This window comes from Mauremys reevesii, linkage group 7 (genome assembly GCF_016161935.1).
Source record: "Mauremys reevesii isolate NIE-2019 linkage group 7, ASM1616193v1, whole genome shotgun sequence".
In the NCBI taxonomy this organism is placed as follows: Eukaryota; Metazoa; Chordata; order Testudines; family Geoemydidae; genus Mauremys; species Mauremys reevesii.
The window spans coordinates 91,241,104-91,255,512 of record NC_052629.1 but is presented as its reverse complement, the minus strand read 5'-3'; the positions used below and the strand labels follow the sequence as shown (position 1 = coordinate 91,255,512).

At 39.3% G+C, this 14,409-nt stretch overlaps 1 protein-coding gene across 10 annotated transcripts in view; it reads right to left on the bottom strand.

Annotated features, from left to right (window-relative positions):
• Nucleotides 1-14,409, bottom strand: part of HDAC11 (histone deacetylase 11) — a 130,201-nt gene that overhangs the window by 26,145 nt on the left and 89,647 nt on the right. For 9 of the 10 annotated variants that reach the window (XM_039546057.1, XM_039546058.1, XM_039546055.1 and 6 more), the window contains 2 exons: nt 9,061-9,239; nt 3,764-5,079 (listed from right to left, as the gene is read on the bottom strand). In XM_039546057.1, the coding sequence (XP_039401991.1) occupies nt 4,837-5,079; nt 9,061-9,239 (422 nt within the window). In that variant the 3' untranslated portion in view covers nt 3,764-4,836. Of the gene's footprint in view, nt 1-3,763; nt 5,080-9,060; nt 9,240-14,409 lie in introns of those variants that run through there. The other variant, XM_039546054.1, reaches the window with a different exon arrangement.

Genomic DNA, 14,409 nt, shown 5'->3' with positions numbered 1-14,409 from the left:
CTTTATATTTGCAAAGTACGATAATGAGAAAACCCAGGCTGCAAACTTACTTTAAGAGGCTGAGGTGATACCTCAATTAATTTGAACTTGCAACAGTTAATAAATTTTAAATGGTTTAAAGGTTAATGACTAATTATATTTTAATATAATTAATCACAGGATTTCATTTCACATAAATCTTTCTAAAACACACCAGTGACTAGGTAATCCAGGAGGCTACTGTCCTGCTGAATGTTTTCTTTTGGCAATGATTACATGAACCAGTCAGCTCATCTTTTACACCCAATTTATTTTATAAGTATTCTGTATTATCGGGAGATTGCTGCAATAACAATACACGCAGCTGAGAATTCAAGAGTTATAATTTAAATTCAGAATTCATCTACTTCTGTAAGGTTAATAATCTTAACCTAAGAGTGCACTTCTACAGTGACCTTCCAGGAGGGAATCTCCAAGTGCTTTATGTATGTTTATAGTCCAGATCGCCACCTCCTGCAGTAAAACCCATAGGGGAGGGAATCTCCATGATAACCCACTTGTGGAGTTTTTCTCCCTATTATTCCACTGGGAGAGGCATGGGGGGAACAGGGGTTCCCCTGATCCCCATGGTGTATGTTGCACGGACCATCACAAACCCAGCAGATCCCCCAAAAGCCAGCACCAACTTTACTGAGGCTCTGTATCTCTGCAGTGGCTCTGCCCCCAGAGACCCACCCTTCTGGTCCCTGACAGCATGATGACTCTGTTTGAGCTGCAGAACCAGACTCCCCCAGGATGCGGTAGACCCCTGGGGGAAGGGGCACACCAGAAAGGATAACAGAACCTTGAGCTGTATCAGCTTTAATGACTCAACTCCAAAGTATCAAATAGAGGAAAAGTTGTGTGACACTCCTCCAACTTCCCCCGTTTTTGCCCATTCCTTCTGTGTGGCTGTTGGACCCAGGGAGCTAACTTCAGTTCCCCCTTTGGCACAAGCTGAGGGAGACCCAAGCATGGAGTGCTTCCTTCCAGCACAGATATAGAAGAGTTATGAGACAGTTCTTTTATCCTCCCAACACACCTGTGATGTAAATAAAATCTCCACTTGGTGGACAGGAAAACTTAGATACATAGGCTCAGATCCTCAAAGATATTTATGCTCCTAACTACCACTGAAATCAATGGGACTTATGTGCCTAAATACCTTTGGGCCATAACAATTAAGTGACTTGTTTAGATCACACAGACAGTCAGTGGTGGACTCTGCCCCAGAACCAATTAAATTTCATCCTGTGGCTTAGCCACAAGACCATTTAACATCATTTTCTTCCACATTAATGAAAAAATGACTTTAAATCTTGACATCTCTCACAGCAGTTTGGTGGTTCTACCAAATACATTCCATTGGGGGTTTTCTAAGATATGAGAGAGAAAACATACAGCTTCTGTTTTTGAAAGCTAGTAGTAAAAATGCCAAAATGCCAATGAGGGCATGTACAGTGTTTGCTGTGGGCTAACTATGGGACCAATCCTGCAAACACTTGGGCACAGTATAATGGGATGTGTCATCCATGTAAAGTTAAGCACATGCATTAGTATTTGCAGGATTAGGTATATGATTCTCAGACTAGACTACTCTATTTCAGAAGTCAATATTTATGCAGTTGAGAAGGTTACTCTTGTCAGTAGTTCCACTGTGGTCAAAGGGACTGCTTATGGAGAAAAAGTTATTTGTGTGCTGTTTATATGAAAGGTAAGTACCCGAAGATTTGGATAGATTAAGTGTGTGCTATGTGTCTAAGATCTATGTGATTTAGGTGCACTGAATGGGACTTGTGATCCTACATCATTATGGGTATGGCTTCCCTGCAGGCTCACCCTTTCCTCTTTTGAAAATCTCACCCTAAACTATTTCCTTTTCATTTCTAAAGCAACGTGATGATATTAACTTCCAAACTTCCTTAAGGCCGATACTGAGTTTATTTTTCTGAGATTTCCGTTATATACTCAATGTGAAAAGGGAAAGGGAAAAGAAAAGAGTACAGGAGGAAAAGTCAGTCAACATTATTCAACCTCATTTTAATTTCCACCAAGAGTAATATAAATATATTAAACACCAACAGAACACATTTTTGAAAAGACCATATGGCACTATTACAGTGTTTTAGCTTGATACAAATGTAATTTATAATTTTATAAAAATTATAAGAAAGTATAAGAACATTTTTAAGTAGTACATCAGTAAAAATAAATCTCAACATTTTAATAATACTTTGAATATTCTTACAGTAAGAATTTTAAAAGTGCTTTTTAATAACATTGTTGTAACTCAACATTAGTGCAGTGTGCCAAATAGATTTTAAAGCAAATATTCATAGCGAATTTTACAATTTTCTATAACTAGCAGACTCAAGAGTCTGAGATCTAGTGTTAACCGAGGTAAGTATTTCAATTACAGCTCAACATTACTTAAGTACTTTACATGCTGATTCTATCACTAAGAGAAAGTTGACATCCTTCATGTGAAGACAGAAGCCCTGCTCATGTCATGAAACCAGCACTATATAAGTGAACATTTAGAAGGCAAAGAAAAATGGCTTCTCCAAAATATTTATACTACTTAGAAAACTATGATCCTATGCCATAGACTGTATTTAATATAAAGATCAAATTCTTTACATTTAATAGGTGCACCTAATTCTCCACTGAATAAATTATTTTGTTGACAATTCATGGAATTCCAAGAAAGCCCGATTTCAAGATTTTGTAGTTAATATATCTCAGTAATTAAGTAAGCCTTATTTAGATATTTAACAGTATATTTACCTCTGAATTAGTATGTGATTTTGTTTACTATAAGTGACAGTATCTTACTGCTATGTCTACTGCCAAATCTTTGAGCAAGTGAAAAGTGCAACACTGTAAAAGAACAAAAACCCACTGCCTACTGTTACACTATACAATAATAATGGTAAGAGGGCCACTGTACTTCTGAAAACCATGGTGTAACTCTTAGAGGTGCCTCAGAGGTAACCTGTTCAAATTACATCATTTTTTAAAATTAAAGTTCTTTACTGATGGTCTGAGGATGCAAAAATGTTGAATATTCACCACTCTTTTGTTAAAGCCCTTATTTTCAAAGAGACAGGAAACCGAGTTTAAGAACCGATCCCTTGACCCTCATTTGCATATTATAGGACCTGAACATTTCTTATTCAAATTTTTAGTTTGTTTAGAGAAGAAGATTTTAGTTAGTATGAGAAAAGGGAGTAAAATATAAACTAATTCATTTACTTTATAAGATGGTATGGTTTAGGAAGTCAAACAATTGACCATTTTTCTCAGTATTACATATAAGAACGTTTATACAAACATTAGCACTGAATCAATAACTAGAGATGAATTGCACAATTATCTCTCTATCCCTTTATTTTAAAAAGTAAAATATCATTCCTTTAATTCCAATAATTTGCAACATCCAGTAATGTTTAATCTATTTTCCATCTCTCTTTTTACAAATGCATTAGGAATGGTTTAATGGACATACAAATAGATATATTTTTGTTAACCACTTCCAAGTACCAAACTTAAACATGGGCTAGAAAATAATTAAAAATAATGCAGAATTATTTTTATCTTTTCTTGACAGGAAAGGTTGACAGCAGTGTCCATAGTTACTGCAAATAATGTAGCTAAACAATTTATTAATGAAAATGATTTGATAGTAATATATAGAGTAAGAATATAAACTATTGAGTTTCCTATTAATTCAAATTATCACCCCTGATTTTCAAATGATCACTCGGTAATTTTTATTTTTGGATAATAAATACTTGATCACTAGTGTACTGAATTCTAAATTCACTTATTTTTTGGAAAGATTTCCGGTGCATGTAAATGTGAGAGATTGTGATTCTTTAACATTTTGAATTATGTGCTGATGTCAGATTAACCAGAGGTGCTGAACTTAGAGCAGAACATTTACCAAATAGTGTTGCACGATACTGATTATTATTACAGGAACATAAAATATACAGAGAAGTATTATTAATTATTGAATGGGGGAAGTATTTCTGACAATTGTTTGGATCAACATGGTTCTCTAATGTTGCAATAAAATGTGCCAAAGTGCACAATTAGCATTACTAGGATATTGTGGAAAATTCTGCCCAAACTACATGCACATTGTCACAACTGTCACATTACCCTTCACACCTCTCTTGTCTGTTCCTCTCTTTCTCTTGGTTTCTCAATACTGCTCCTTTCTCTGCTAGTCTTTATCTCATCTACTTATGTACATTTCCAAAATGTACGATCAAAATCCAGAAAATGTAGGTACAGCACAAAAACAATTCAATTTGCATTTTTATTGTCCTTGCAATTATTGAGAAGCCCTCTCATCCAAACTGTTCTGCTCTGGGCTTAAAATTTCCCTCCTCCCATCTGCTGAAACAACTGCACCGTTACTAAGTGGCCTGGGACAGTCTTCAGAGCCTACCCGTACAACCCTTTCAATAACACAGTAGACTTTCCATAAAAATAAGAGAAACAATTAAAGCTAGTTATACTATGTATTATAAACAAAAATACACTGCCCTTGAGTAGATCTCTAAATTAATTCTCAAAGATCTGCTGCCTTTCATACCATAGCTACTCAAGAGTGTTTCAGAAGCAAGTTAGACACTTGCAATCATTCTGGGACTAGCTAGTATCTCTACTTTGTTAATGTTTTACAGGCAAATAAATCTTTCTCTCATGTTATATTATATTAACCCTGACAGAGCTGGGGAGACTTTTTGTTCCTATATATAAACATTATACAATTAGTGAATTTTCTTTCTAAAACATAGTACTGTCTCACTGCAATGACAGGTTAGTGAAATCTAAAATAGATTCTCTAATCATCAGTTCTACCTTGGGGTTTTTAGCTTCACTGGTTGCTAGCTCCTTGTCAATAAGCTTCAGGTTGTGCAAATTAAGAATGGAATCAGCAATTATCCGTGCTGTCCTCTTCTGATAGCCTCCAGATGTCACCATCAAGATAGGAATTCTGTGGTTTCTGGCAGCCCTGAATACCGCTTCATCTCTTTTAACAATTCCCTGCATATTTACAAAAATGAAAAACAAAGTGAAATGATATGAATGTCACTTAGTTTTATTTTTACTGGTATGGATTTGTAGCCTGTAGCTTATGCTTTTATGGCCTTATATACATGAGAAATTACCATTATGTGATCTATATGTTTGATTTTCTAATAGGAATACAATGAAAATCTGTAAAATAATTATTTAAATGATTTAAATATCCCTCTAGTAGTGTATCAAACAGTATGCTTTGGCTTTCTATACACGAACTTTTCAAAGACTATTTATTATTTGTATTACAGTGGTGAGTAGAGGTCACAACAGATTGGAGCCCCATTGTGCTAGGTAGTGTACAGACTCATAGTAAGCTAGTTCTTGCACAGAAAACCTAGACATCACAGAAAAGGGGTGGAAAAAATGAAGCATTATCCCCATTTTACAGATAGAAAACTGAGACTATAAGACATAATAGCCCTGATTCAGAAAGGCATGCAAGCACACACTTAACTTCAGGAGGACTATTCGCATGCTTAGGATCAAGCGACTTGCCCATGATCACATAAGACATTCCTAGCAGAACCAGGAACTCAACCCAGATCTCGAGTCCAAGTCCTGTGTCTTAATCACAAGATCAGCTTTCCTCGTCCTTTAAAAAGGGTACAATGTTACTACTATAAGAACCTATCTACGTACTATGCAGCTGAATGGGGAACTTCATGATCCTGACAGTAGAGAATCCAACAAGAGCACCACTCCAGATCTATTTCTTACTAACAGAGGGGCACGTTCTAAAACATGAGAATAATAGGACAGACTAGTGATCAAGAGCTTCTATACTGTCACTGAACTCAGCAACATGCAACAGAGAAGTAAAGTTTATTAGGTTCCAGAAACCACCTTTGGGGAAAAGAGGAATACAGAATTACTTAATGAGAAAACATATTAAAATCCACAAGTATGGACAAAGTAAGGATAATCCTAAAAGACAAATAATAAAAGGTGCAACCAACCCACTACAACTCCTCTCCAAGACAATAATAAAAGTAAGAAATGTAGCTTCACAATGGACTGTTCAGAAATCAAAAGGTTAAAAAATTACTATAAATAGAGAAGAGGAAAGGAACTAAACAAGAATACTGAAAATCACAACCGTGGGGAAAGAAGCGGCTAAACAGATATAAAATGAGTATGTGCAAGACAAAGGCGTTAAGAAAAATAAGAAGATCCCTTATAAATGCATCAGGGAAAAATACCAGAAAAAAATTAGAAAAATGAAAAAAGGATGAAAATGAATATTTAAATGTGGCTATTTAAACTATTTTTTAAAATCTGTCTAAAGATTTTTTGTTTGTTTGTTTGTTTGTTTGTGTTTGTTTGTTTGTTTAAATGGTACTGTACAAGAACAAAGGGTTTAACTAGGAATAATGAGATGAAATTAAAATTAAAAATTTAGGATGAACATCAGCAACAACTCCTGTATAGTAAATTCTTAAGTGAAATAGTAGAAGCTTCAGCAAATGGTACATTTTAAAACAGACTGGACTCAGATGCAGAAAAATATACTATAAGGAAAAATTCTGAACTTGCAGAAGGATGGGCTAGACAATCTAATAGCTATGATTCTGTGATTCACAGAAATCTAAAAAGGAACAATCTGTGCATGGTTAGAGCCCTTTCCATCCAAGGATGTCAAAGTGCTTTACTAACCCAAGTGAATTAAACCTAATCATTTACAAAAATGATTAGGGGTATGGAACAGCTGCCGTATGAGAAGAGATTAATAAAACTGGATTTTTCAGCTGGGAAAAGACACAATTAAGGGGGGATATGATAGAGGTCTATAAAATCATGACTGGTGTGGAGAAAGTAAGTAAGGAAGTGTTATTTACTCCTTCTCAGAACACAAGAACTAGGGGCCCACAAATGAAATTAATAGGCAGCAAGTTTAAAACAAACAAAAGGTAGTATTTCTTCACACAATGCACAGTCAGCCCATGGAACTCCTTGTCAGAGGATGTTGTGAAGACCAAGACTATAACAGGGTTCCAAAGAGAACTAGATAAATTCATGGAGGATAGGTCCATCAATGGCTATTATCCAAGAAGGGCAGGGATGGTGTCCCTAGCCTCTGTTTGCCAGAAGCTGGGAATGGGCAACAGAGGATGGATCACTTGGTGATGACCTGTTCTCTTCATTCCCTCTGGGGCACCTGGCATTGGCCACTGTCGGATGACTGGATACTGGTAGGGTGACCAGATGTCCCGATTTTATAGGGACTGTCCTGATTTTATAGGGACAGTCCCGATTTTGGGGTCTTTTTCTTATATAGGCTCCTATTACCCCCCACCCCCATCCCGATTTTTCACACTTGCTGTCTGGCCACCCTAGATACTGGGTTAGATGGACCTTTGGTCTGACCCAGTGTGGCCGTTCTTATGTTCGCACACAAAGGAATAATCCATATCTTAAATATGGGGAAACTGAGGCACAGAAAGACAATTAAATAGCTTGTTCAATATCACACAAGAAGTCAGAGAGCCAAAAATAGAACCTAGATCTCCAGATACTCATTTATGTGCTTTAAGCATAATATTATCTGTATTTTGTTTACAACTGGGAGTTTAATTCAAACATTTCGCGTAGAAAATATTCTTACCAGAGTCCAAACACTTTGAGCTAAAATCTCCTTTGCTAATCTTGGTTCCCATTTCAAGAAGAATAGTTTTAAATGAAAAATATATATATATTTACATCAGAGAATAGTTAATAATAAAAACTATTCTGATGACTGCTTGCTTGCTTAACACTGCAATTTATAAATTCAGCATTAATATTGAGCTTCTCTTCTATCATTGATGACAATGGAAAATGAGCATCATCACTCAGACAACTAAACACCAACCCCATTGCATGCTGTGTCATTATTCAAGCTTCTTCTGAAATGTCTGTATCCCAGAGTATTTTAGCTGATTTCTCAGAGCTCAGGATCAGATTCATTAGAAAATTTCCTAAGACAAACATGTATATAAAACAATATTTGCTGCATGTTATCAGCAAGGATGTATTGAGGGCAGGTCTACAGACATTTAGAACTGCCTCAGCCTACACAGGACAAAGCGTGGCTCCAAAGGGGAACTGTGCCAGAAGCTAAGCCACAGCATTGCTGGCAGCACTTAGTTGATTGCCTGGCCCCATCCTCTCCCACCAGCTTCTGCAGGCTCTTTACTTGCTGACTGTGGCAGCACTGGCAGAGAGGGATGAAGACTGCTACAGGCTGTTACAAAGGGGTCTGTGATCAACTGTTCTCCACGTCCACTGAGGACAGGACAAGTAGTAAATGGCTTAATCTGCAGCAAGGGTGGTTTAGGTATTAGGAAAAACTTTCCAATTCTAAGGGTACTGAAAGCTCTGGAATAGGCTTCCAAGGAGGCCGAGGAATGCCCATCATTGGAGGTTTTTATGAACAGGTTGTACAAACACCTGTCAGGGATGGCCTAGGTTTCCTTAGTGCTGACTCAGAGCAGGGGGCTGGACTAGATGACTTCTTGAGCTCCCATCCAGCCCTACATTTCTATGAAATCTGAAAACATTCAGCAGGAAGGACCGATACACATATCAGCTTATTCTTTTTTTCCTTCCCTATTGCCTGCACGTAAGGTTTTGCAAGCTATGGGCCAAGAACAAGGACAGCTAATGAGTTAAGTGCTAGAAAAAGATAACTTACAAAACTGCAGTTGCTATGTCTGTCCTTTCCTGGGGACTAAGAGAGGAAAGACAAGACAAGAGGGAGGGGAAGCTCAAGATCAGAGAATAGGGTGATGTTAGGTTTCAGCAGAAAAGAACCATCAGCTGGGAGGATGTGATTAGCTTCTGGGGAGGTTCCGAAGTCTCAGAAGTGAGGGGGCAAAGTTGTGGTGAATCCAGCCATTGATACCGGTATTCACTGGGGAAAAAAAATCCCAGTAAAGTCTGTAGATATTGTATTGTTATACAAACCTGAGGTGAAATAGCAAGACCTCCCAGTGGATCACCATCCAAGATATCAGTTCCAGCGTTATAAATGATGATGTCTGGCCTCGATTCATTTAATGCCCCTTCCACATGTGTTTGTACCTTCTGAAGATATTCTGTGTCCTCTGTACCCCAGTCCAATTCAACCTTCCGCTTTATGGCTCCTAAAAAAAAATTGGTTTAATGATACTGAATCAAAGAAACAAATGACCATGCTGTGAAGGAAAAAGCAAGATTCAGACAGAAGCAAGATGAAAAGCATAAAGATTACAGTTTATGAACATTTTGAAAATATACATAATTTCATAAGATTTTCACTTAAAAACATTTTAGCAACCTTTCTTCTCCCCCTTCTCTACCCCTCCCACCACCACCTCCTGCAAAAAAAAAAAAAAAGCTGCAGCTAAATTAAACACTACAACCTGGGAACATTTTTACATTTAAAAGAAAAAAAAATCAGGCATAATGAATAAAAGAGAACATAATACAGAGGGACTATTATTGAATAAACATAATCTCCATTTATATTTATCCCATAAATATTCAACAACTGGGAAGGAAATCAGTAAAAATATCATCAAACTGACAAAAGACACTAAAGCCTGAAACTAGTAAAAGAAAGATGTAAAGAAAATTTAATTGCAGTGCAAGACAAGTGCTGGCATGAAAAGCTGGTAAGACAAAGATCATTAAGATAAATTATTAATATTTATTTGTATTACAGAAGCACCCAGAGGCTACAATCAGAATCAGAGTCCCTCTGTGCAAAGTGCTGTATGGATGCCCAAAACTGCTTACCATCAAATATCCTTATCTTGTAATCAGGTGTGTTGGCAAACACTAATTCATGCTAATTGCTTATTTTGATGTCAGCAAGGTTTTGTATGGGTCTGCCCCCGCAGATCTGATTGTGAGAGTGGGGCTTAATTGAAGTCAAATAACTACAAATGAGTGGAGCAAAGCATTGGAAGAAATGCCGGATGGTGGATGAGGGTAAGAGAAAGGACACAAAAGATTCCATAGCCTAGCTATGTGCACTGAGAGTTTTGAATAACTTACAAATACATTAAAATACAAATAGACAAATCAAATCCATTTCAGACTTCCTTCAGGGTAGGGACTGTGGCTCATTATGCTGTAGGTGCTGTAAAAAACACACCGGGGCTTCTAGATCTACTGAATATAAACAAAAAATATAATGATAGATAATAATTTGTCCTAATAATCTTCATGAGGCTCATTGTTGCATTCCAATCCTCATCCAGATTTGCAGTTGTTCTGTGTTTTTCCATCTTTCTTTTACTCCTTTCATACTTCTGCTTCCTTTGATATTATTCTTCATGATTTCTGCTCTTGTTGTTACATAAATATTCATAAAATTATGCACAGCTGTACTCCTGCATACAACTATGGACAATACTTAGCTCATGTTCAGGGGAAACAATACGATAGCTGGATGGAGTTTAAAAAGAGGAGGGAAACAATTAGTAGAGAAAGAAAGATAAGTGTGCTTCTGATTAAACCATTAAATGCCAGTTCTGACATGCCAATCATGGACCCATGTCCCACAGCTCTCAGGTACCATGTCCTCATCTTCAGCAAACACAACCTAAGATTACAATGTTTAATTGCTTACTGTGTATAGTTGCCTAGTTCAAAGCAGCTCAAGTGACATTTTGGGGGGTGTTAACATGCAAGGTTTCTCTGGTTCAAACTCTCTCTCTCTAATAAGAAATTAATGCTAATACTTCTATGGATCTTAAGGAAGGCTGCTATCAATAGTCCCATTTTACAAAAGGGAAATGGAGGCAAAAAGATGTGGCATGACTGTTTTAAAGTCACACATTGACTTAATACCAGAACTGAAAATGGAACCCAGTCAGGGGTGCTGGAACAATTTATATAGTGGGAGTGTGGAGAGCCATTGAACCCAACTGTAAACCTTGTACATGATAGAAACCACGTCGAGCCAGGGAGAGCGGCAGCACTCCCCAGCACCCTTAGTTCCAGCACCAATTAACCCAGGGGTCCTGACCTGGAGTCTTCTACATCAGCCACAAGACTATCTTTTCCTTATCTGTCCCTGAAGTGTTTGCTTTCCTTCTTTTCTCTCTCACACCTGCTTTCTCTCTACCCTACCCCCTTCCTCACTGTCCCTCTCTGACTTTTCTCCCGCAATCTTTCACACTGACCCTCTTCTCACAACGGTCCAATCCCTCCCCACTCCTTTTCGTCAACACTTTCTCTCCCAAATTTCTTAGTAATTTCATTGATCCTGTCTCCCTCATATCATGGCTGCTCCCTTGGGATGTGTTGCTGCTTACAGCTAAGCAGTAGCAGTGCCGGCCTCCTATTCCTCCCCACTGCATCACACCAGAATCACAGTGGGGTGAGGGAGCCTGCAAAGAGAGCAGTGAGTAAAAGAGGGAGGAGTCACCAGGACAACTAAGGATGCTCAAGGCATGAGTCTAGGAAGAGCCAGGTTCAAGTCCCTGTTCCTCCACAGACTTCGTGTGTGACCTTGGGCAAATCACTTAGCATCTTGGTGACTTGGTTCCCCAACTGTACAACTGGGGCAATAGCTCTTTCCAACCTCACTGGGTTGTTGTAAAGATAAATACAATCAAGACTGCAAGGCACTCAGATACTACAGTAACAGGGACCATACAAGTATGATATACTCCTGGGGGGATTCTGCGCACCTGTGCGCCTGCACAGAATGCTCCCCCTCCCCACAGATTTCCTGTGTTTCTCTGCAGAAAATGGCAGGCAAGCAAAGGGAAGCTGCACGAGGGTGGGGGGCAACCATGAGTGACGTTTTTTGGTAGGGATTTCCCCCCTCCAAACAGAGGCGAGGCATGGGGGGCACATGGGGTTATGTGCCACTGCCCCCAGGAGCAGAGCTGACCAGCTGAAGGAGGCTGTGTCTTGGCTCTGCTGACTCTACAGCTGAATGCCTCCTCCTAGGTCCTAGTGCTAGCCGTGCTCCCCTTCTGTGTGCTGGGAGCCTTCCTGTTTTCTGTGCAACACTGAGTGCCCATGGTGGGGCTGGGTAAGGGGGTGGGAGTGGAATAGGGCAGAGAGAGGGGAATGTGGGAGTGAGGGGTGGGGGATGGAGAAGAAAACGGGATAGGGGAATCATGAGGGGGAGCAGAAACCCAGCATGCGGCATCCCCTTGGCAGCAGCTGGGGCTCCCCCATTAAGCAGGCCCATCAAACCCTCATTCTGACAAGCCCTACTCTCCTACGCGTGGACCTTTCCGATGAGCCCTCCACCCCCAGACTCCCACCCCACTGAGCCCCAACCAGCTGCACCTGGACCCTCACCCCATCAAGCCCCACTCCCCCAGCACCCAGACTCCCCCCACTGAGCCGCCCACACCCAGACCCCCCCCACCAAGGCCCATCTCCCCACACCCAGACCTGCCCCGCAAACCCCAACCACCTTTACCTGGATCCACTGCAGGCTCCCATTGCCCCTGCACCAAGAACCCCCACAACGAGCCTCTGTGCATCCAGATCTCCCACTGAGTCTCCCGCATCCAGATTGCCCCACACAGAAACCTCTCACCCCACACCTGGATCCCTCCACACTAAGCCCCTCCACACTTGGATCCTGCTGGACTGAGCCTGCCCACCCACACCTGGTGCGCCTGTTGCAGAGGGGCATGACCTCTGTTTCTGGGGCAGGCCCAGCTCTTGCACTGTGTCAGGGTCAGATGCAGCCTCACTGCCAAGTCCCTGTACCGGGGGACATGGGGGCTTCAGGATGATCTCCTACCTCAATGCCACCAGTGGCCTGTGCTCCCCACTGCCATGCTGGAGCCACAGTTATTTATTGACAAATAAAATGTGCAGAATTTTGCAGAATTTTAGAATATTGTGTGCATAATTTTTTGGCACAGAATTCCCTCAGGAGTAATGATAGATAGAGGAGGAAAACTTAGCTGACTGCTCAGAATACGCAGGAGTAGCTTCTAGTAGTAAGGAAGAGGAGCTGAAGGGGAAACTTTGCCCATCTGGATTATGAGTCACATTTCAATTGGCAGAACTGAGAGCACTACCCGCAGGGGGAAAGCATCTGATTGGATATGTATGGCTGGTATGACTAAGAGTCTTTGTGTTTTCCATCTCAGCAAGATAATACCAAACCTGGTAGAAACAGAACTGTGACAAGTTTAGCAATTGTCTTTATTTTCAGAGGCTTTGGGGTGAAACTCATCTCATTGCAGAGAGAGCCTATGCCTTCCACATGGTTTAAGGCATATATTCATGGCCTAAAAATAACTGAACTTGTATGTAGATGCTTAAATGGACCATACTAGGATGACTGTCACCTTTTAGGTTCTGTACACACGTATTTCATAAAAGTCTTACAATTAAGCAACATGCAAAATGTTAACAGGATACTAATGCAAGTTTGATATGCTTAGTTAATAAAACAAAGAGGTAGCATGAATTGAACAAAGGACCACACAGCAAGAAATGTAGAGTAGCAAACAACAATTCACACAATTTTTTCTAAATACAGCTATTAAAACTACAGAAGGGTTGCCATTTAAAATCAACAAGCGTGCTCCATTTTTATGGAAAAGTTATAAATGAATTACACACTCCATATATTAGAAAACATTGCTATTTGATAAATAAGTATAGGAATGCACTGACCAATTTGGTTTAACTTCATCTGTTAGTAATTTTTCTCTTGGTAGACATGATGTACCCTGGACAAACATTTTTGATGTAATACTTTGAAATGTGTATGCTATCATGTAAACACTGGAGTTAAGTATTCGAAAAATAAAGAAAGATGTAGTGCGTTGCCTGTGTTCCTTGTCAATCATCCAAATTAAGCAAGTATGCTATTTATCAGAGTGACAGTTATATTAAAAAAAATTAGCAGAAAGAAAAAAAGTACACACTGCACTCTGACACTGTAAACAAATCAAGCCTGCCACAGACATTTGCATCTTATCAAACTGAATCAGAAGATCAACCCAACTTTAGGCTTTTTCCCTTTTAATTTAAATAGCCAGTTAATTAATTACGAGAGGCCACCATAATTAAGGGAAACCTCATGGTGAAACACCAAATACCCAGTGTCTAACAGTTGGCGTGAGAGTATTCTATTTCTTTTCAAAATGCTTACAGGGTATTCAGAGGTTACTCATTTTCTAAAGGTTTGTTATATAAATAACAATTCTGCAGGGAACATGATCCCTAGTTACGCAGAGTTAGCTAATCCTGAATGAACCATTTGTTAAAAAATGTTTAGTCTAATGAAAACATATAAAAAATTCTAAGTAGTGACAGTTGTCCTTAAATCAATAGCAA